Source organism: Zootoca vivipara, chromosome 8, assembly GCF_963506605.1.
Source record: "Zootoca vivipara chromosome 8, rZooViv1.1, whole genome shotgun sequence".
Taxonomy (NCBI): Eukaryota; Metazoa; Chordata; class Lepidosauria; order Squamata; family Lacertidae; genus Zootoca; species Zootoca vivipara.
In genome coordinates, this window is record NC_083283.1 from 24,214,429 (window position 1) to 24,237,347 (window position 22,919).

A 22,919-nucleotide genomic window follows, 5' to 3' on the forward strand; every position below is an offset into this window, starting at 1 on the left:
AAACAATATTTCAAAAGGACTTCTGCTTATTATGGGAATTCTGAGACTTTGCTGTATACCAGATTTACAGATAAATGTGCCATGAAAATGAGAGACATTTTGACTGCTTTGAGGTGTTGTTGTTGTTTTTACAATAAAGCAGTGTATGAAATAAAATTAATTTATGGCATTTTAAAAAAAGAAATCACCCCACAAAACAAAACGCCTGTTTGATTAAATTCAGAGCTTAATCTAATAAGCCCAATATTTCCTCTCTACCACTTCAGGCCTCTTCTTGCATTTTTAAAGGCAAGGTTCACAGCTGTCTTGTCTCACAGTTTTCTCTCGGACGTAAATTCATTAATTATAGCTGCATGTATCTTCAAACATAGGTGTGGCTTGTGAAACTGTACCCATAAGTAAAGATTTATTTCCTCATATGTACATTCTGTTTTCTATTTTTTTTCCCATGACTGTGCTTGCACTGGCATTCTGCATCGGTTTGGGATATGCAAGGAATTATCAATCCGATAATTCCTTGCAGGCAGGCACAGAACTTCCATCGCTCATACAAATCTTCCACCCACAAGCGTTTTCCCATACGCTTTGGTAGAGGGGGGCAGTTCTGTGCATACGTCCATTTGCTTTCCCACTACATCTCATTAACCTACTTACAGACCTGTTTTGCACAATGTCTTCTTCTTCTTCTTCTTCTTCTTCTTCTTCTTCTTCTTCTTCTTCTTCTTCTTCTTCTTCTCTCATACTGCAAAACATGCTGTAAAGAAGAAAAATGTGGTCTACTATGAATGGTTTCACACAAGCTATACCACTGGCAGGAAACCCACAACCATCAAGATGCTGCTGGACCACAACTCCCGTAATCCTTGCCTACAAACGATGCGGGCTAGAGCTGATGGGAGGGTCTGGTAGCACCTGGAAAGCCATAGGTTCCCCATCCCTGAGCCGCATTTCTAGAGTAAAGGGGAACTCCTGCATCTGGTGCAAGAGGGAAGTCATGTGAGGATCTATGTATGCTCCCAGAGCAGAAGCCACTCACGTACCTCTCGGCAGGCAGAGCAGGTAAGTTGTCCCTTCGGCTGACATCACACTGGAAAGGGACAAGCTTTGCATGCTGATAAATGTTTGATCCCAGGCAATTCTTTTCCCAGTAGTGATGTATGGAAGTGAGAGCTGGACCATAAAGAAGGCTGATCGCCAAAGAATTGATGCTTTTGAATTATGGTGCTGGAGGAGACTCTTGAGAGTCCCGTGGACTGCAAGAAGATCAAACCTATCCATTCTGAAGGAAATCAGCCCTGAGTGCTCCCTGGAAGGACAGATCGTGAAGCTGAGGCTCCAATACTTTGGCCAACTCATGAGAAGAGAAGAATCCTTGGAAAAGACCCTGATGTTGGGAAAGATTGAGGGCACAAGGTGAAGGGGACGAAAGAGGATGAGATGGACAGTGTTCTCAAAGCTACGAACATGAGTTTGACCAAACTGTGGGAGGCAGTGGAAGATAGGAGTGCCTGGCGTGCTATGCTCCATGGGGTCACGAAGAGTCGGACACGACTAAACAACAACAACAACAATTCTTGTTAACGGTGTCATGCAGAAGGTGGTGGCAAAGAACTCTGTCTAGCACCTGGAGAGCCACTTCCGGTGAGATTGGCAATGCTAGGCTAGAGATGGAGAAATAGTTTGCTGTAGTAGAATGAAGCTTCCTTTCATAGAATCACAGAATTGTAGAGCTGGAAGGGAGCACAAGGGTCATCTACAGTAGTCCAACCCCCTGCAATGCAGGAATCTCAGCTAAAGCACCCAGGACGTCCAACCTCTGTAATCCTTTGTTTATAAAGAGAACTGTTCATAATGAATTGCGTCACACTTTTAAACCATCACCATCCCATGTGATGCTATGCACCACTTTTAACTATTAAACTCTCCCTTCTGTTTTAGATCTGTTTTCCTTAGGGAACTGCGGGGCAGTCTATTTGTCCACCTCACTCAGAACTGTCTGCTCTGAGTTCGTTCTGTTCTATATATGAGAAGCATAGATCACATTAAATATGGCAATGCTCAGATTCTGTTGGGGTGGCAGTATCCTGCCAATGCACCAAAATCTGAGAAGTATCACCCAGAAACAGAAGTTATTTCTACAAATAACTGGCCAATTTCAAAGCTGTTAGGAAGATTGTTACCTAGCACCACTGGTGTATCCCCATAGTGAAAGGTGCTGTAGACATTACTTTATGAGCACACTCCCTAAGAGTGATTCAGAATAATTTTTGCATGTGTGCCATTAACCGCTAAATTTGTCAGTGCCTTGCACGCTATAAAGACTTAACGATCTTTGCATGTTTTCTAATTACTGCAGGCCCTTCTTGCTCTTAAAATTATGCCTTCATGTTCTATGTAATTACCCTGAAGGGGTGAGATCAGAAGTTGTGCGTCACCTGCAAGATTAAAAAACAAAAACATGGATTTTATTCTTTCTCCCTTTCATTCTCTACCTATATTGGCCAACTAATCATATCAATAAAAGTAGCTCTTGCTTTTCAACTTGCAGGTGATAATTTGGGCATTTTCCAGTGACAGTTACTAAAGATTGAACCTGTTTGTGCTGAAATGATTGCTTCAAATGCAATTCCACTTGTGTCTTGCTCCTTAAAAGTCACACTGCAGTGCCCCCTGCTGGTAGAGATATCTCCAAAATCACTGGCGTTGCTTGTGTTTTTTAGCAGCGCTTTTCTCTCACCACAAGAAACATATATTTTAATCTCATAGTTTTTCTTATCCCAGCACTTTGGGAAATCACACAATTTCTCTTCTTGAAAAAGACAAAATTGGTGCCTGTGCAGGAAGGCTGTCTTGCCAGCCATGAACCACATCCCAAATTGGAGCTCTGTTGCTTAAACATTTCATAGAATTGTAGAATTGCAGACTTGGATAGGATCCCGAGGGTCATCTAGTCCAACCCCCAGCAATGCAGGGATCTCAACTAAATCATCCATAACAGATGGCCATCCAAGCTCTCTAAGGAAGGAGATTCCAGGTCCTTTAATTGTAGATGTCAAGGTCTGACCCTGGAATCATTTGTATGTGCTCTACTAGCAAACTGCAGTCTCTACCCCAACCCCAAATGTTTGTAGGAACCAGGTTCACCTCCCTCCCAGGAGTGGTTAAAAGTAGCTTCAGACCTCATACTTGTGAGATCCTTAATATCCAAGCACAACCAGTGACAAGAGAGCAATCCCCACGCTACTTCTCTCACTTCTCACAGGCCTTCTGGTTTGCCAGAAGCAGCTTTGTCATGCTGGCCACATGACCCGGAAAAACTGTCTGTGGACAAATGTCAGCTCCCTCGGCCTATAGAGCAAGATGAGAGTGCAACCCCAGAGTCGTCCGTAACTGGACCTACCAGTCAGGGGTACCTTTACCTTTTTGTGCCTTCTGGGCTCCTAGGTCGGCAGGCTTGTGTTTATTCAGGTTATCTACAATCCTGTCATTTCTCTTTCTTTAGAAATAAAATGCTGGTTGCTCAGCCTACAGGATCTGAAACAGCATGCCAGAGAAAGCAGGTGTGGCATATTTATTTTTATTTTTTGATGGTGTACTTAATTATTGCTGATTTGGAAGTGGGAACTTTTTGATACACACCAGCATAAGCCAATGGTGCTTTTTTCTGCCAGAAACTCTTTTACAATTGTTTGCTATACCTCATAGAGATCAAACAGGCATGGTTATGAGTGGAAATTTTGAAACTGTGCCAGATTCATTAAAAAGGATACTGGCTCATGAGTAGGGGTTGCTTTTGGGTTCAGAGGGTGTTTTCTCTCCCCCCCTTTTTTTTTAATTTGCATTGCAGCATTTATTTATTTAAAAACATTTTCCTGCTGTGTCTTGTACATGCAGAAACACCTGTGCCGTTACAGAGCTGACCTACTTATCCAAAAATAATTTTTCCTGTGTGGCTGTAACCACTTAAAAATATGTTATTCCTAGGCGAACTAAATTCATTGGGGAGATATTCCAGATCTTTTAATATACAGGCATATTGGATGGCTTAAGAGACTGGCAACGGGTGGCAATATTTTCTAACCTTTTGTGTTGTCAGTTCAAATACAGTGCATTCAGCACACACTGTACAGATTTCCTCAGTCAAGGAATAACATTTGAAAGTGCTTAGCCAGTTTGGTCCATTGTAGAATGTATTAGATTTATGCCTAGGACAATGTTTGCTCCATTATGAATTCATCTGGTGTCTTTGGGTCAGTCAGCTTCAGCTATCCATCTGTAAATTTAAAGAATTATTTGCATGCTTCTTATCTACGCCGTGTAGGTGTGGGAAATCAGCAGGACACATCTGTGGAATAGCATTGCTGACAAGATACAAAAGGCACCAACTATCTGCACTTTCCAGAAACAAATTTTGTTCTGACAGGCTTCCGCAGCTGCATAAATGGATCTCTGCCATGGATATCTTATTTTGTAGGTTTTGGTTTTCTTTTAGATGTTTTTGTGCTGTTTCTAAACTGTTTTTGCTGTGTTTATTATACATCACCTTGAGACAATTGTATCAAAAATGAATAATATCATCATCAAATTGCTTATTGGACCCCACAGAGAGCCTTAATAGCAAAAGGACTGATAGTTCAAATTAGGAGGGGGAGTCACTTGCCCAGGAACAAGGTCCACATTTAATCCAGATTCACATGGAGCAATTTTATTTTGTTTTTAAAGGCAACCCCTTCTAGGATTCACATAGCCATTGTTCAAAGTTCCAGCAAGGCAAAGTTGCCTTGGTGAAATGCCACTTACATATTCATTTAGATGCCCAGGTATTATGTATACAACCCTAGCTTGCATCCACATTCCTTTGCCTTGATTATCTGTTTCCAGCATCTTGTCAAGTTATAGACTTAAATAACACATAGTTCTTTCCCACAAGGATAAAGAATAATTTCACAGTCTCTTTTGATGGCCTTGCATTTATTCAGACATGCAAGTTCCCTTTCTGCTTCACCACAGCAAGATTACTTTCCATAATCTCTGATTCAAAAAATGCCTGCAGACTCTTGGAAGGATGGAACAAACACAGCCTCTGGAAAGAGGATCACTATACATTTGGTGACTGAAACAAGATCATTCACATTGTCCCATTCTTCCTCCAGCTCATGAATCTTTTCGTTTATTCCCCCCCCCATGTATTGTTGCATCTCAACCAAATGATCCTGTATTTCTTTGTTAGCTTCACTTGCGCCTTTCAGATATTTGCACAGCTCCTGTATACCTTGGCATAACGCTTTGCATTTTGTCTCCCATTCATCAGCAAAACTCTTGTATGGATTAGACAACTCAATGTGGGTGTTTTGTTCATTGTGGGATCTCTCTTCCATACTAGCTTGCTGCTGTACTTTTGCCTCCTTCACTCCCACTAAAAGATCTTCCACCTGTTTCTGTAGATTTTCATTTGATTTTTTTAGTTCACTGACTTCCTTTTCCATGGAGGACACTTCTTTTCTCTTGTTCTCCAGGTCATACTGAAGACCCACAATTTCACTTCTTTTTTCCCAAGCAAGAACCAGAAGTTCATCTGTTTTTGCCTTCAGTTCTGTAGCCAACCAAATGTTCTGATTATGCAAGAATTCTTTTTCATCCTCCCATTTTTGCTCAGAATACTTTATTGATCTCTGTAGCTCATCCACCTTTAACTGTAGCTCTACCTTTGCAGCATTGGCTACTGTGAGCTCTTCTTTCAGACATTCTACATCTTCTTGAATGAGCTCCGACTCTTGAGCTGGCTTTCCCCCTATGGCTTTGGGCATCTTGGCCTTATCAGCCAATTCCAGGAAGAAAGGCTCATCCCCTCCGCTAGTGGGCACAATGCAGGCCTCAACTGGCCTCTTTGGACTACTAGCAGCATCTCCCACCTGAGCCACTTCTGGCATAAATTGGCTCTCAGGCAATCTTCGTTTCTCCAAGATAAACTGCTCTACCTTTGGAACTTTCAATGCAAGGCCTGCTTGGGACACTCTCTGCACAGGTCCTACCTCCTCATATTCTCTGGCAACCTTTTTCTCCTTTATTTCCCTTCTAAACATCGCTAATTCATACTTATTCCTCTGCTCCCGTTCTATCTGTTTCTGATGCTCCATCTCTCTCTGGTTTCTTTTATTGTCCTTCATCATTAATTCCAATTCTTTCTGACTCTCTTCCATTTTCTTCCTCTGTTCCACTTCCAAACGTGTCATCTCCAACACCTCCTTTATCCTCCAGTAGTCTATTGAGTCAAGATCCATAGCTGCATCCTTACAAGCCTCTTTTGACCTGGGTGCTTTGTTACACAGCATTCTTTAATTTCTCTCCTCAGACCCAAACAAAGCTGTTTGATTGTTCTGCAATCAAATTTTGAAGCATTTCAAGGTCACTCACTTTCCGCTGTTTCAAAACTCCCACTAATGTGCATCTCACACATTCAAATCTTACAAATTCTCCTCTCAGATACGTAAGTCTTATATATTAAAAGCCCATAACTTCAAAGGCCACACCGCTGAAGCCAAATTGTGAATCTGCTCTCGCAGATTTAGCTCCTATATATTAGGATCCTACTCTGCTACTAAATTAACTCTGCTACAGTTTTAACTCCTATATGGCAATATCTCACAGTTTTGGATCCCACCAGTCTGCCAACAAATTGTGACATTTCCTGAGCAAACCTACAAGCTCCTGTCCCCAAGTTCTCACTAAAGTCAGTTCCTCAGCTATTCCTTTAAGTCCAGACTAAAAATACATGATACTGCCTATTCTACCTTTAAGAACCCTTTCCCTCAGACTCTCACAGCCAAATCTCTCTCCTTTCAACTGTCATTTTCCAACCGACTCTCTCTACCTGTCATTCAACTTTAACTCCGCCCACCATTCCATTCCACTTCTCTGCTGTCTGTCCTTATTGCACTCACTCTTCTGTCACAGCCAAGCTTGTGAGGGGCTTATGATGTGTGGTGCGGCCCTAACCAGGGGCGGTGCATCCCATTTCACCACCTGAGGCAAGATGGGAAGGTGCTGCTATCCTGCCATAGAATCCCCACTACCAAAGCCTGAATCCCTACCTGAGTCACGCAGTGGTACCTCCAGTGCTTTTTATTATTATTATGTTTAGGGGTACTTTCATTTTGACTCAAGAAAATCACCATTTTATAGTTCAAATTGGGGAAAATAAATACAGTAAATGGACAAAAGTACAAAGAACATGCTTCCGTCTGAGATTCAGGAAACACTGGGAAAGGAAATGAAGCGGTTAGATTCCAACTCCTACTTCACACATTAAACGCTCGCTTCTGTCTGAGACTCAGGAAACACCGTGACAGGAAATGAGGCCGACATCGGGGGTAGCAACAGAACTGACGATTCACCGCACTATTCAACGGAACTAACAATTCACCGTGCTAAAGAAGAAACTAAAAATTTTGTTAAAAGTTTTAGTTTATTCTCCTGTTAGATTCACAAAATGTTTGGGGTATGTGTCCCCCCCATAAAAAAAGCACTGAGTGCCTGTGAAGCAGAAGCAGCGGGTTCCAATTAGATTTCACTGAAAGCCACCACTTCCCCACCAGCAATGGAACTTGCAAGGAAAGCAGGGGACCTGTGGGGGCACCACCTTTTGGGGTTCTGCTGCCTGAGGTGGCTGCCTCAGCCTGCCTCATGGCCAAGGCAGTCCTGGTCCTAAGAAACAAAGGAATTGAGGAGGGGGTGAGATCCAAATGAAGAGATATGGAACACTGCTGTGCGATCATACCCCAGTTATATTTTAGCCCCCTTCCCAGGGGAGAGGTGGTTTTGGCAAGCAGGTGATGGTAGGCAGGGCTGGTGAGTGAAATGAGCAAGGACACGGCATAATAAATATATATACACTTCCATTTCCAAAAGAGTGAAGGAAAGATGGGGAGGCGCTGCTTTGTCTTTGAAGCTCTGACATCAAGCAACTGAAAATTGGTCAAAACTGTGTGAGTGGCGCATTCATCACCAATATGGCTCATCCTCCACCCCCCACACTTTCCCCATCACTTTGCTTATTGCAGAAAGTCTTATCTTATGGGGAAGCAATGGCTTTGTTGTGCAAGAGCTCCAAATCAGCTTGAGTTGTGCAAGCTGAATTTGCCAGCATGGGATTGAATTCCCCCGAAAACAGTCTGAGAGCATACTCTATCCCTATCCGTTCTGATATTGCTGTCCATGTACACATGTACACGGGCACTTGCTAAAACTGGTCGGGAACTGAGCCAAAAGGGAGAAGATGCTATTTTGTATTACAAATGTGCGCCGCTGCATTTCTGAGGGACACCTGAAAGGCTGCCAACAACGTATTTGACTTGTACATTCCTTAAGCCCCTCGCACTGAAGGAACAAGTGCTCCCTTTCCACATGTGATGTATTTTGAGACAAAAGGTTTCTTTAAGATGTTTCTCCCCCCCCCCCAAGCCTTCAGGCTCCTCCTGATCCTTTTTCAAATTACAGAGATGATGGTATACCAGGGAGAATTGTGATTAGTCTAAACTCTACACAGCTGCGAGGGATGGATGTAAAAATTCCACTTGAGGATCCACAACTTCTGGACTCAATTTACCTACATGACACCACGACCTAAACCAAGGGAGTGCTTGAAAAAGACTTGGAGAGGCATCAGGGCTATTCAGTTTCTTCCATAGCATCAGCCACTGAGGGGCTCACAACCGCCCTGCCCAACACGTCTGTCATTATAGGGCAGTGATATTATAGGAGCCTTGAGATGTGGAGGAAGGGGAATGAAACAACAATATAAAAAGCTCCAAGTACAAGAGAATCTAAAGAGGGCTTGCAATTCATTACTTATGGTACCAAGAGGATTATAAAACACCTTGTAACTGAAAGGCTTTGCCTGTAGCTGTTAAGGACTGCAGGCTTTGCTTTTTCTTTTATAAAGAAAAAAGGGAAAAAAAATGAGTCTGACGAATGTTGAGCAATCTTGGCAGGAGAAATCCAGCAATAGGTTTTCTGTCATTCTGCTAAGAAGAAACAATGATTCTTAGTTCAGAGCATTTCAGATGGGTTCTTCTGATTGTTTCCTTGGGTTACCAATCAAACACAACATAACAGAGCATTCCCTCTCTGTCACTTTTATGAATGAATAGAAAGAGACAATAGTGGCCACATGCCAAGGACTTTGAACACATGACACACCAAACAGCATTTTATACCTATACACATTTGGAATATTTCATGGTACCTGCGCAGGTCCAAAGAATAATAGTTATTATAAGGCTGATAAAATTCAAGAGAGGAGAATATACATGTTTCTTAATTACACTTCCTGCATAAAATGTGGAGCTGCACTGGTTTGCAAAGAGGATAGATAGATAGATAGATAGATAGATAGATAGATAGATAGATTAGATAGATGATAGATAGATAGATAGACAGACAAACAAACAAAAAATGGTAAAAATAACAAACATGGAGGTAGTTTGAGCTGATTTGTGGCTCATAAACTATATGCTTCATCATCATAGTTTAATCAACAAATTAAAGTGTAGAGAGATAGAACTATGTGGCCTTACTATTCAATAGTTGACAAACAGTTGACCACCTTTCTATAAATTTGTCATTCTTAGTGTTGTATATTTTTAGTCCTGAAATGGAATAAAAATTTTAGTCAACAGGGCAACTATATGTCATTTGCCCTGCTAGCAAGGTAGGTGGTGCTGTTGCTTGCCTTAGTACAGGCACGTCCAACAGGTAGATCGTGATCTACTGGTAGATCACTGGAAGTCTGTGGTAGATCACTGGTAGATCACTGGCTCCCCCCCAAAGAAGCTCAACAATGTTGCCCCCCTAAAAAAGCTCAGCATTTTTGCCCTGCACCCCTTAAAAATGGGCTTTCCTCCTCCCTAAAAAAAGCTCAACAACTTGAACCCCCCAAAAGGGGGTAGATTCCTGGCAGTTTTTAACTCTGTGAGTAGATCGCAGTGTCGGGAGTTGGCCTTAGTATATTTCATAGAATCATAAAATCGTAGAACTGTAGAGCTGGAAGGGACCCCAGGGGTCTTCTAGTCCAACCACCTGCCATGCAGGAATGAGAAAGAGCAGAGGAGGCCACTTTGAACCCACAACCGCTCAGCCACATTGTTTTATTTTGTATCAAAAAAAGGAGTGCTCTTATTTTATTTTAAAAGAAGACGTCACACAGTTGCAAATGCCTTCTTGCACTGATACATAAAAAGAGACAACAAGAATTTATCGTTTTCACAAAAAGAAAAAAAGAGGGGGGGCAAGTTGGCAACGTATGGCTTCAGGGATTAAAAAGATGTGGCCCTCCAGGTGTTGTCAGACTCCAAGTCCCTAATACCACTTCAGTGGCATTTGCAAATACCAGTTGTACCCCCGTAGTTGATTGCTACAAATAAAAGTGGATTCACATCTTAGTACTATAGTAACTTCCATGAAAAAATTCTATGCACCCTTGCAGTCTTACACACCTGTCTACGCACGTCCCACTGGCATCAATAGGGCTTAGTCCCAGGTAAGGTTGCATAGGGCTGCAGCCTTGGAAAGTAAGTTCCATTGAGTACAATGAGGCTTACTTATGAGTAAGCATTAGAGGATGCTCCGTGGCCCAAACAAGAGAAAGAAAATGTAGGAGGCTGTCAAATGACAGCAGGAGGAAAAACTGAGATTCAGTGCAGAATAAAAAAAGGGTTTGCACTTGTCCTAAAACAAAACACCAAGCAAACATGTATCAATTCGAAAGAGCATTTTTTTAAAAAAAAATGCTTAATGTAAAGCTATTTGGGGAATAAATTTATAACTGCCCTTGTTGGAAAGCCAAATCCCAGTCCTCTCTGTTGCACGGTGCATCCTTGTAGATGTCTGCCAAAATGTTTATAATAATATTTTAACTGTGCTTAATCTTAAATCATTTTAGGCGGTTGTGGTGGCGAAGCAGCCTAACAGGAGACATTGCAGAGGCAGACGCTGCATTCCAAAGTGAGCTCAGTTGTTGTGCAAGAGGCAGCACGTATGTTCTGTAGTCGTGGCCGAGTGGTTAAGGCGATGGACTAGAAATCCATTGGGGTCTCCCCGCGCAGGTTCGAATCCTGCCGACTACGTGTGAAATAAAAAATAATTTTTATTTACGTGCTTTGTGAATGTGACGTTCTGCTTTTGACTTTCAATCCCAGACTTTAGGAATGGGCCTTGTTTATTTATTTACCACCGCGGATTAGACGTGGGGGCGGATGGGGCGGGGCACGTCTGCCCTCGCCCTTCCCCCCCCCCGCCCGCCAACCTCCGCTGCTACCATGGCAACGAGGGGAAGGGGGTGAGAGACGTGAGGAGAGGCTAAGATGGCGGACGACCTGGATGAGCTGCTGGACGAGGTAGAGAACAAGTTCTGCCGCCTCTCGAGGCGAGACTGTTCGGAGCGAGGACGGCCGGGCCAGGGGCAGAAAAGGAACCGCTTCCGCGAGGAGGAGGAAGAGGCCGAAGCCGAGGCCGCCGCGGCGGGGGAGAGGGCCAGGTGAGCACTGCGCATGCTCGCGCCTTCCTCCTCCTGCTCTTCCCCCCGCCCCTCCGGGATGGCCCTAAAGGGGAGCGCAGTTTCAACGAGAAGTATTAACGACACTTCCGGTTCCCAGTTAGCGTGTAGTGCAAACTTCAGAAAGCTCCGAAGCCTTTAATAATAAATTTATTTATTTAAAAACAAAATCCCTCATTTTCTAAGCGTGTTTATGTTGCACTCATCACCAAACCCTAAGCGAAGTTACTATGAAAAGTAGCCCAATTGAATTCAGTGATACTTCCGAGTAAGCATGCATCCGTTTGCGAATCTCAGGCTTTTCCCACCTTCCACCCGCCCAGCCTTTGGGCAACCCACGCAGAGAAAAAGAAAATACAGCAAGGGCACCAAAGAAGTGTTTCGGCGGAACATGCCTTTCCCTTGCCTTGTTGTGCATGATGATACTCCTGGCCCGCACAGGAGCGTGTTCGAGCGGAAACCAGAAATGAGGGTTGCGCGGGACTCTTCCGCGTGTTCTACCTCTGTGGGTGCCACTTAGCCTCCAAGTTCTCCCCTCCCTCGTTTCCAGGCGACGTGACGCGCGACCACCCAGCTGTCATTGCTGCCAGATTCTTACGGTAGCTTGCATGAACACACCAGCGTTTCCCAATTCCTTCAGACTATCCCCATCTCTGCATCTTTTTAACATTCTGGCTTATCTCCCAGACAGTTTACCCCACTTCCCCTTCCACCAACTACTCCACTGAACTATTCCACCAACTACTCCACTGAATTATGTCAAACCCAGGAAAAGATGTATCTCAAGCCACAGTTGCAGGCCACAGTCTGTGCATTCATTTATTTATTTTATTTCATAAAACTTAGGCACTGCAAACAAACAAACTAACAAAGGGGTTTACAGAAGATAAAACAGTAAAATAAAATATAAAATATCACAACCCTGCTTTAAAACATGCAAAAGTTAAAATACTAAAACAGCTTAAAATTACCTCAGCTTTCTAAGCATCTGGTAAGGCTTGCATAAGTAGCAAGTATCATGGATGAACAATCATTGCTTCCTGTCACCTTCATGGGAAACTGTGTTTGGCTATTTGCACGCTGTGGATACTTGGAGACAAAACACGTCATTTTCACGTGTGACAATTGCCACTGGAGTTTTAAGTGTTTGGAGCGGCTACCCCCATACTTTGGCCAGCGTCTTATAAATAAACTTGCCAAAGGATGCTTCTCTTCCATTTCTTTCCAGATTTTCCAACGTATTGACAAAAGGTGCTAGTGAAGAAGAAGACATAGATGACATAATTCAAGATATCATCGACGAAAACAGCTATGCCAAAAATCTTGTGGTAGGTCAAGCCAAAGCAACCTCTGAGGAAAGGGAAAGTTGCGGGGGGGGGGGGGTCAGTCAGAACCTTTGAAGAAGAAAGCTAGATGAAAAGGGGAAATAGTGAAAGTCTAGAGCAAGAATAGACAACAAGAATAGACAATCAAGCATGGGGTTCTCTCAAGAGTAAACTACCAGGGCTGCATTGTGGTGGTGGGTAGAACCAAAGCCAAGGAAGCAGAGAAATGTGTTTTGGATTCCCTAATCTGGAATAAAGCTAACACTGCTTCAGTTGTCACATCAGATTAGAATTTCTAGTCCTATGCATCAGCCAGAGGCATTTACTCCAGTCCAGAACCCGAAGTTCACATTAAGAGAATGGGTACATCCTTACTGGAGGAAGGAAAATGCTGCTTGACTGATGGAGCAGTATGGTTCCCTGTGTATCTTTGCTGCAGCTGACTGCAGAAATGGGAGCCATTTGTGAAGCCCTCATGTTGTTTACTGTTTTTCTACCCTCTGTCTTCCTCCTCTTCGAGTAGACTTCTGGTCCCTGTTATTTGGAAACAAAAGCAGGAAAGCTTTACCATGCTGCTGGTTTGTGCTAAAGAGGTCCCCATCTCTCCTCTCTCTCTCTCTCTCTCTCTCTCTCTCTCTCTCTCTCTTTATTAGAAACCAAAATCTAAGTCACCTAGCCCTGCATATGAAAATAAAACTACCTCCGTTCAAGCTCATGGTAAGAGGTAAGTAAAAATCACATGAGTGAGTAAATGCTTTGCATAGTAAACAGCTAATTTCAACTTAACTCTATTGACAATAAACGATAGAATGCATGGGTTGGATCAAGAGTGACTTAGTTGCACTAAGACTGCAAGCCTGTACACACTTACCTGAGAGTAAGTCCTATTGAACTCAGTAGGATTTACTTTTTGCTAAAATAAAAAAATTCCTTCAGTAGCACCTTAAAGACCAACTAAGTTTTTATTTTGGTATGAGCTTTCGTGTGCATGCACACTTCTTCAGATACTTTTTGCTGTTAGTTCTCATTTAAATCAATGGGACTTGAGTTATTTACATTGGTCACTGCCCCAAAGAGCTTACAATATAAAGTTCAGGATAAGCAAAACAACAGTGGAAGGGAAGGCAGGGAGAAATTGGAAGAATGGTATGGCTATTTCATTTACATGTGCATAGGTTTAGGCTGCAAACCAATGCCACGTTATCGGAGACTAAGCCCCATCAAACACAAGGATACTTCCATATAGCTATTTCTAGGATATCACTGTTCGTCAGAAGCGAACTGTGTATGTTTTCTCAGAAGTAAATTTATCTATGTTCAACATGGGAACGAGAAAGTTCTGCCAAAAGATCCATATAGGGTATGTGTATTTTGAGGGTGGATTAGAAGGAAGAGGGGTGACATCACAGTCCTACCCGGGAGGCAATTTCAAACTACAGTACAGTAAGGAAGAAAGGGCAGATTCATTTGAATCATTGCTAACTTTTCACTTTGATTTCAATGGGACCTAAGTGCAACTAGCATAGCATGGGTCAAACCCTATGTTTTCAGTGGACAGAATTTTATTGCTGTATTGTATTATTTTGGTTAGAGCAGCCAGATGCAAAAGGGAACACAGCTCCTACATCTTTAATAGCTGTGTGGAAGATGGAATTTCAGCATGTGTGGTTTGGCAAGCTACGCTCTACCCTTTAGCTTTGGGTCTCCCTAATGCTGACTGTTTTGTGAGTATGTGGGAGCACCAGTTGATGTTTATGAAGAAATGGTAGCACCAGTTCTTCTTCTAACTATATAGAATACTAGTGTCACAGTGGCCGGAGTGGGCTACTTCAGAGTAACGACGCTACGCAGCTCTGCATTTTATTCTTTTATTGGTGCTGCGTATTTACAGTGCTGAAGTCATTGCTATTTACACGGAGTGATGTGGTCAGTCGGTTCCAGAACCTCCGAATGGCTTTTGGCGCGTCTTTCTCCAACACAAAAGCTTTGGCAGACCCATCCTCTTTCCCCTCCTCTTTCTGCGTAATTCCGGAGTTGGGGGGATGGGTCTCCCCCCCTTATTCGCCCCTTCCTGTCCCACCTGGGACCCTGGCTCCTCTACCTTGCCTGAGCCTCGGACACGACTTCCTGCTTCCCCATTGGAATCGGAACTCTCTCTGCTTTCCCCTGTGCTCGGGGATGGGCTTGAACTCAGGAGGGGAGGGACTTCGCGATATCCCCTGTCCCTCACAACCAGTATCTTGAAGCCTGTTAAAATAACGGGTGCTAGAGCAGACCTTTAGGAAGGGAAGGGAAGCAGCGCCTGGGCGCCCGAGTAGTGTGGAAGCGCGGCTGGGGGCCCGTGTAGGAGTGGTGCCGCTGCTTATGGAGTGCGCCCGTTTGTGGAGCCGGCGGCTGCGGCCCGTCGCACTGCGCGTGTTCGCCTCGGGGATCTGCTGCTCCCCATCTCCCTCCCGCTCCTGCGGCAAACCCCGTTTAGAACCAGCCAATGGTGAATAGTGGGAGGAGCGTAGGGCGGGGGAAAGGAAAAGAAAGCAGCCTCCTCCTCCTCGCGCTTTAGCGCAAGCACAGTGAGGCGCTGTCCGGCTGGGAGCGGCGGTTGGCGGCCGCAGGGAAACGGTAGGCAGAGGGGTGGAGGGGGAGAGAGTGCATGTGTGTGCGTCCAGTCCCTGTGTCTGTGGGGCACATGCGCAGTAGCGCAAACCCAGGGACACAGGGACTGGACGCAGAGACACTTGGACTTTATTATATAGGATGCCATGAAATGAGGGCGGGGGAACTTTAATAGCTTTTCAGAACTTAATGCTCCATGTTGATGATGATGTTTGCTTGATTTCTAGCCCCTGTGGTGTTTGGTAGAAACCCTGCAGGTTCTGGAGTGTTTCCCTTAGTTCTTTTGTTGAAACAGTGGGGTTTTTTGCTCCCAAGATACATATATCATGCAGATAATAATACAGTGGTACCTCGGGTTACAGACACTTCAGGTTACAGACTCCGCTAACCCAGAAATAGTTAAGAACTTTGCTTCAGGATGAGAGCAGAAATCATGCTCCGGCGGCACGGCAGCAGCAGGAGGCTCCATTAGCTAAAGTGGTGCTTCAGGTTAAGAACAGTTTCAGGTTAAGAACGGACCTCCGGAACGAATTAAGTTCTTAACCCAAGGTACCACTGTATTGCCATTTCTTCTGAATTGTGCTGCCTTATAGTTCTACAAACAAAAGGTTTGTTGAAAAGGTACACATGCTCACTAGCGTAATGACACCTGAGAAATCAAATGATGCAAACTTGGTTTGAGGTGGGGGGGTTTCTCCTTCTTCTTCTTCAAAACTATTTCAAGGCTTTCCAATTTAATTCTTATAGATGTTGCCCTGTATACCTTGGTGGAAGCAGCTCGCCACATGGTATAGGAACAAATATTTCTCAGAGGTAGGCATTTAAAAAAAATAAAAATACTGGCAATTGCATTATGAGACCTTCATGTTTCTCTTACTGCTATATTAGGAAGGAACATAAGCTGCTGCTTTTTACTGAATCAGACTGTTGGTCCATCTGGCATAGTATTGTCTACACAGACTGGCAGCAACCCTCTGGCGTTTCAGACAGAGGCATTTCTCAGCCGTTCTTGGAGATGGCTGGGACTGAACCTGGGAGCTTTTGCATCATCTGTGACCCTCTCCACCCCCACCCAAGCTGCTGCACACAGTTATCTCAGCCTGTGGTCTGGTAAGCCACAAGGAGTCAGTCTGAGTTCACTATTCAGCTGCATCAGCCAGTGGCAAGGCAGGTGAGAAAAGCCCCCAGCACGTGCAGGATTCAACCCTTGTTTGTTTAGATTTTTGTATACCGCTAGCGTTCGTCTATGTGTACAGATCATGCTTACCCATGTTAAAGAAGCATATGAATCAGAAACACAGAGGAACTTGGATATATGTCCACATAGTTTCACAGACATGATCCTCTTGCGAGGAGGGAAGTGGTGAGAGATCAGCTGTGATGTTCCATAAAAGCTCAGTTCCCATAAGGATTTTTCCTAGGCTAACTTCTTCCTGTAAAATGGAGGCACCCAAGCTTTTACCCATACATAGAAAAAAAAGGGTGAAAATTGAATTAGTAAATACCAGAGTTGCAACCTTTAATCAACTGAGGTTTTATCTTATTGAATGGTAAGAACCGATTTTATTTAGTGGAGGTTAATTTTAAACAGTGGCACTGAAGGCTTAGAGTGTAACCGTTCTGTTTAAAGGTTAGTCTAGTTCTGGCATGTTAGGATAGGAAACGTGAAACAGAATATTCCTTTCCTTTTAACAGCTGTTTATTAAATTGTGAGTTTTTTCACACTTCTGTCAAGATTTAAGAAATGTACCTATTATGAGATTGGATAATAGGCACCTAGTTTAATAAGTTAACAAATTAGTTGATTGAACTGTTCCATGTGTTTAAATCTATAATGTTTGTAATCCTTTTTGGGCAGAACCTGTGATCAGCTGCGGTGTACGGCATGTGACTTCTGTGTTTTGCAATACGATGACTTTCAGTGGGATCAGTCATGTGATTACCTCTTTTTCAGGTATGCTTTGCAGGTAATTTTGATAGGAATATTTGATGTGACCTATATGATAGTGGGGTATCATATAAATGCTGTGGTTTGTAAATGTTCTGATATCAACTTTACAGAATGGCAGGTGTATTTCAGTACTGTACATCGATTTGGGGGAAAGCCTATAGCAGAAAGACCCAAAGACATTTAGTTCAGTGACAAGGGTAGAGTGTTTTTGTCTTTGTTCCACTCTGTGGCTAATTGGGCAATGATTGGCTGTGTAGTTCTTAGAGATTATTATTATTATTATTATTATTATTATTATTATTATTATTATTACCCCATCCATCTGACTGGGTTGCCCCAGCCACTCCAGGCGGCTTTCAACAAATATAAAAGCATAATAAAACAAGTACACTGTTGAAATAGAATATTTTTGATTGATAGGAATAACATGCCTGAATTCCGCAAGTTGAGGACGAAGATGCTAACCAAGAAAGGATCGAGGGCCTATGCTTGTCAGTGCACTTGGAGATCAATAGATGAATTAACAGAGCTCACTGGGGATCGACAGCTCCGCTGGGTTTGCAGCAAACACGTCGAATGAAGTTGTCTTTGTCATTCACATACTCATTTCTGTATGAAGACCATCTGTTCTTTGCTTGGCATCATGAGTGATGAATTGAGTGTGTTCCGTGTAAAATTAGATCTTGATCATCCAAATACAAACTGTGGACTTTGCCTTGTCTGCAATTCCCTTGTGAACTATCGGAACTGGGAGGAGGGGGGGGGGCATAGTAAGCTGGAGACCTTCCTCAGCCTAGAGGACCAGGCTGGCAGAACTGTTGAGTATTTCCAACGTAGCAGGGAGTGAAGCTGAAAGGAAACAAGGTCTGGGTCCTAGAAGGCATCCCACAAATGTAGAAGCGATAGATACACCTGAAAAGAACACTTGGGTTAGAACACTTTTTGAATACACGTGTGGGATATTTTGGCTTTGGCTTTTTTCCTGCAGATGTGTATGTAGTGAGCCAATCTTCAAATTAATACCAGTTTGGAGTTGTTTTAGCAGGATGCTGGAGCTTGCCTTCAGAGCAAGAGCAAATAGCTGGGACAGTCCAGCAATGGGAAGGAAAATGACACGACAGGTCCAGCATTTTAATAAGCTCATTTCTAGTGGTGAGGCAGGTCCTTAGGCTGCAGTCTTCATGCACGTCATCCCAGGAATCAGCCCCACTGGACACAGTGGTACTTGCTTCCAAATAAACATAACTAGAGTTGAACTAGGGTGGAGCTCTTTCCGCTCCCTTAAGTCTGCAATCCTGTGCACACGCACTTGGAACAAAGTCCCACTGAATCCAGTAGGACTTACTTCTGAGTAGAATGCATTGGATTGAGCCACTCAAAGCTGTTCATGTAAATCAGGCATCCCCAAACTGCGGCCCTCCAGCTGTTTTGGCCTACAACTCCCATGATCCCTAGCTAACAGGACCAGTGGTCAGGGAAGATGGGAATTGTAATCCAAAACATCTGGAGGGCCGAAGTTTGGGGGTGCCTGATGTAAATGATATCGCGACGGAGCCTAAACAATTTTTTTTTGCAATGATATTCAAAATCAATGTCTTTTTTGCAGGGGACAAGGGTAAACGTCCTATTAGGTATAGGATTATTCCACCTTCGCTGACACTCTGCAAGTTTTAAGTTATCAGAAAACTGTTGTTAGATGTCTGTTTCAGTTGTCTTTTGAGATTGTCAATGCATCCACATTTTATGTTTTAATCTTTGTATCGGAATACCAAATATAATCAAAGCGGTTCAGAATTGAGCCAATGGGTGATACCCAGTGTTAGTCAGGCCCAGAGTGAACGCATTGAAATGAACTGGACTTGCATAACTAAATTCCCTTGATTTCAGTGGGTCTGCTCAGAGGATGACTTAGCAGGGTATCGTGACAGTTTTTGAGTTGTATGATTTAGCTGATCCTGAATTATTTTCTCAACCAACACATGTAGCACTATTCCAGGAGTTTTTTCTGTAGCACTGAAAGTTTAAAAGCGCATTGAAGCGTAAACAATTGTAGCAAGCAAGTAGTACTCAGAATGTGGGAAACAATAGCACATTTGGAAAACAATGGTTGCTCATATGATCTCAAAACACATCATCCTATGCAAGGAATTTCAGTTGCTTTTTAGACCATGTAATCTGTTTAGAATCAGAGTATAAATAACTTGAATACACTTTCTTTTAAACCAAAATATGGAATCTAAAAGTGCACAAGGCAGAAATCGTTCCCTCTGATTTCTCTGTAATGCTACAGTCATTAAAAGTTGTATTCTTGGCATATCTGAATAAGTTGGTTAAATTTCATATATTAATCGCCTGTTGTATTTTTTCTTTTTGGCCCCCATGGTATCTTGATAGCTGACACATGCCTGAAATGTTAAATACATGCGTAGTTTGGTATTTATGAAATAAGGAATGTGAAACCCACTGAATAATTGGTAAACAGCACTGTATAAATACTGATGATGATGATTATCATCATCATCATTATTGAGAGATGGGGTTGGGAGTGAATATAAATATTGGTTACTGATGGGAGGCAGGGTTTGGTGTGACTGATTCTAGCCAGACATAGCTGGCTGGACCTAAGGTGCTGTTAGACCAGGAATGAGGACTCCCAACTCCCATCAGCTTAGCCAACAGTCAGGAAAGTTAGTCCAACAACACCTGGAGGGCATCCCTGATTTAGACAGTGGTTGACACAGCAAACATCACTAGATTCTATCATCTTTAAGAGCTAGTTCTGTGCAGTGTAAGCCAGGAGGTTCCTCAGATACAAATGCACTAGGTGACCTTAGACAAAGTACTGGTCCTCCACGAACACCATCTGCAGTATGTGGATAATAGCCCAGGCCAGTCTTATCAGGTTACTGTTGGAATTACTGAACTATTGTGCCTGGAGAACTTCAAAAGTGCCTCAATGTGTTACAAACAAGTACAACAATTTGACTTCTTAAACAAGACTTCAACTCAGTTGTGGGGGCAAGGGGGGGGGAATTAAAGAAAAGGATCTGCTCTGGACTTGGATTGTAGATGAAATAGAAACAGTAATTGGCAATTTAAAATATTGCAGACTATATCTGAAAGATTTTAAATATTACACATTTTACACAGCACAAGGCATTAAGTATCTCATATTTTAGGTGCCCATGAAGTGTTTGATCATCTTCATTGGTCCTTTTCATTTTGTGTCTTGGAAAGAATAAATTTTGGTAGGTATTCTACACAGGTAATCAGAGCTCTATATTGTCCGATAATGACAAGAGTCCACGTCAACCGATGTGATTGACGGAGTTTTAAAACACATAGGGGAACTGAACAGGGGTGTCCCCTTTTCCCTTTGTTATTGGTTCCTTCATTAGAACCATTAGCTGAAACCCTTCGTAAGAATACAAAAATGTTGAGTGTCATAATAAATGAGCAAGAACATAAAAGAAAGCAAAGCTAATGCACTTTGATAACTGAATCTGGGAGGGGTGGTATTCAGAGTAGGCTGTTACTTGCTTTTCATTTGACTTACCTGATAGATCTTCCGTTACATGCTCTGTGTGGGTCACTGACATATTATTATTCTTTCCTACCTGTATTACTATATATAATCAAAGCACAGTAATATCCCCTGCAGTCCTGCAGTTTCCATTCTCTCAATAATGTTGGCAGCTCAGGTCTCTGAAACCTGCAGGATTTAAGGGCTAAGTGGGCATGGACAGAGTTGATTATTTGGTTCTGAGCCATCTGTTGGGAAAGCGGTTGACCTACATAGGCAGTCTGAAGGGAGGGCTTCACAATGCCACGTTTGAAGCCAAATAGGATTCTTTCCCCCCTCTCAGAGTTGCTGAAGGGGGGGGGGCTTGTTATTTACACAAACCCTTTGCTCATGGCAAATGAGATACCTGAACTGTTTGCCATGAGAAAACTCCATGAATTGGATTGCAAAACCTTCCAGCGACTATTCAGGGATAAGAGCAGGCCAAGTATATGAACTAGCCCCAGGATGATTCACAAAAATATCCTTTTCCATGTTTTTCCCAGTGCACACTAGCTTTTGGTCAACCCGGCTTTGACTTGTACAAGTTGGTTTGCTGGATGCTTCAAATCAACATTCATCCTGAGAGACCCCAATCGCACTTAGAAATTGATGGGACACATTGTTAGCAAGGTTGGTCTGTGTCCACTCCTGCTGACTTTTAGTTATTATTTTTATTTATTACATTTCTATACCACCCTTCACCTGAGGATCACGGGGCAGTTTCCAATATACGGAGAATGTATAAGGTGTTCCTATTCAAAATGGGAACCTTACGAGTGTTTTTATAATTTTAATGCCATCTGTGAGTCTGGTACTTTTGCAGAGTACAAGAGGACAGGTGTTTGCTCTGAGGAGCTTATAAAGGTCACATCTACACCATACATTTAAAGCTCATTTATACCACTTCTACAGTCATTGCTCCTCACCACCATCCTCCCCAAAATCCTGGCAATTGTAGTTTGTCCCCACAGAGCTACTGTTCCCAGCAGCCTTAACAAACTACCATTCCCAGCCATGTGCTTTCAATGTAACAGGGGAAACAACAGAGGAAGGGAAAGCTGGTTGGTTTTTCATAGTTCACTGAAAAAGCAATACTGGTTGTGGGCAAATAGAACAAAATATATACACAGAGATTTATGGATAATTGAAAGGTGAGTGATTACCACCAACCTGTCAAAGTGGGCCTGCTTTGGGGGGTGGGGAGATAAAAAGCTGTCTCAGTGGGCAAAAAAAGGTTTTGCACCCCTGCTTCAGAAGTAAAAACACTGGATTCCCCCTGTTATGTCTACTTCTAGTATGATGGTGCTCCTGCCCTGTGCTTTTAGCATTAGCCAGGCACCCAAAATTAAGCTGAAGCAAATCAGCATTTTATTTCTATATGAGGAAAAGCCCTTTTAGCAGCTTATTTGGGAGCCTGTAACAGCCTGTTCTGCCTTCCATCTGGCTAAAAGCACACATGGTAGATTCTACATTCCAGTCCACTATTTTAGCTTCTTAGAAGGGTTTTTTTTTATGTTCTCAGATCGCAACAAGGAGGATCGATTGTCCATGTAGTAAACGTAAACATAGTATTCCCATTCAAAACTGCAGAGGGCAGACTTACACCAAGGTAGGTCTCTTGCATTTGTGTTTATTTGGACAGGAAGTCTTAAGCACTTCTTAAAAGCTGACCCAGAGCTCCTTCTTCAAACCACTCCTCTGGCTATAAACTGAGTAATATGAACCCAAGAGATCAAAATGCATAATAAAAATATGTCAAACAATAGTTTTCCCCTCCCCCTTCTCTTTTTGACCTCAGATAGCGGTTCCCACCCACCCCCATGTATATGTTGAGTAATTTATCAGTTACTGAAGCTGAATGTTGTCAGGAAAGACAGAAGAAAGTACATCTTCACACAGCACATGGTTTATCTC

General features: G+C 43.0%; 2 protein-coding genes and 1 non-coding gene across 4 annotated transcripts in view; 2 read left to right on the plus strand and 1 right to left on the minus strand.

The window, feature by feature from the left end:
* The first annotated feature begins 11,041 nt into the window (after positions 1 to 11,041).
* TRNAS-AGA (transfer RNA serine (anticodon AGA)) lies at positions 11,042 to 11,123 on the plus strand. The gene has a single exon. It is a non-coding gene; the product is annotated as a tRNA-Ser (tRNA).
* A 194-nt stretch (positions 11,124 to 11,317) lies between these two features.
* On the plus strand, positions 11,318 to 22,225 carry CFAP418 (cilia and flagella associated protein 418). Of its 2 annotated transcripts, XM_035124500.2 has the most exons (6): positions 11,321 to 11,533; positions 12,780 to 12,879; positions 13,530 to 13,600; positions 16,237 to 16,302; positions 17,348 to 17,443; positions 17,861 to 22,225. In XM_035124500.2, exons 1-6 carry the CDS (start codon positions 11,361 to 11,363, stop codon positions 18,018 to 18,020), a joined length of 666 nt encoding a protein of 221 aa, XP_034980391.1. In that variant the 5' UTR covers positions 11,321 to 11,360; the 3' UTR covers positions 18,021 to 22,225. The 2 variants fall into 2 exon arrangements, with proteins under 2 accessions (XP_034980393.1, XP_034980391.1); XM_035124502.2 differs by lacking the exon at positions 16,237 to 16,302 and having other exon boundaries at positions 11,318 to 11,533.
* PLEKHF2 (pleckstrin homology and FYVE domain containing 2) overlaps positions 18,278 to 22,919 on the minus strand; it is a 39,149-nt gene continuing 34,507 nt past the window's right edge. The window contains exon 2 of the transcript XR_009557994.1: positions 18,278 to 18,352. The gene's annotated coding sequence lies outside the window, so the exon portion shown is untranslated. The remainder of the gene's footprint in view (positions 18,353 to 22,919) is intronic.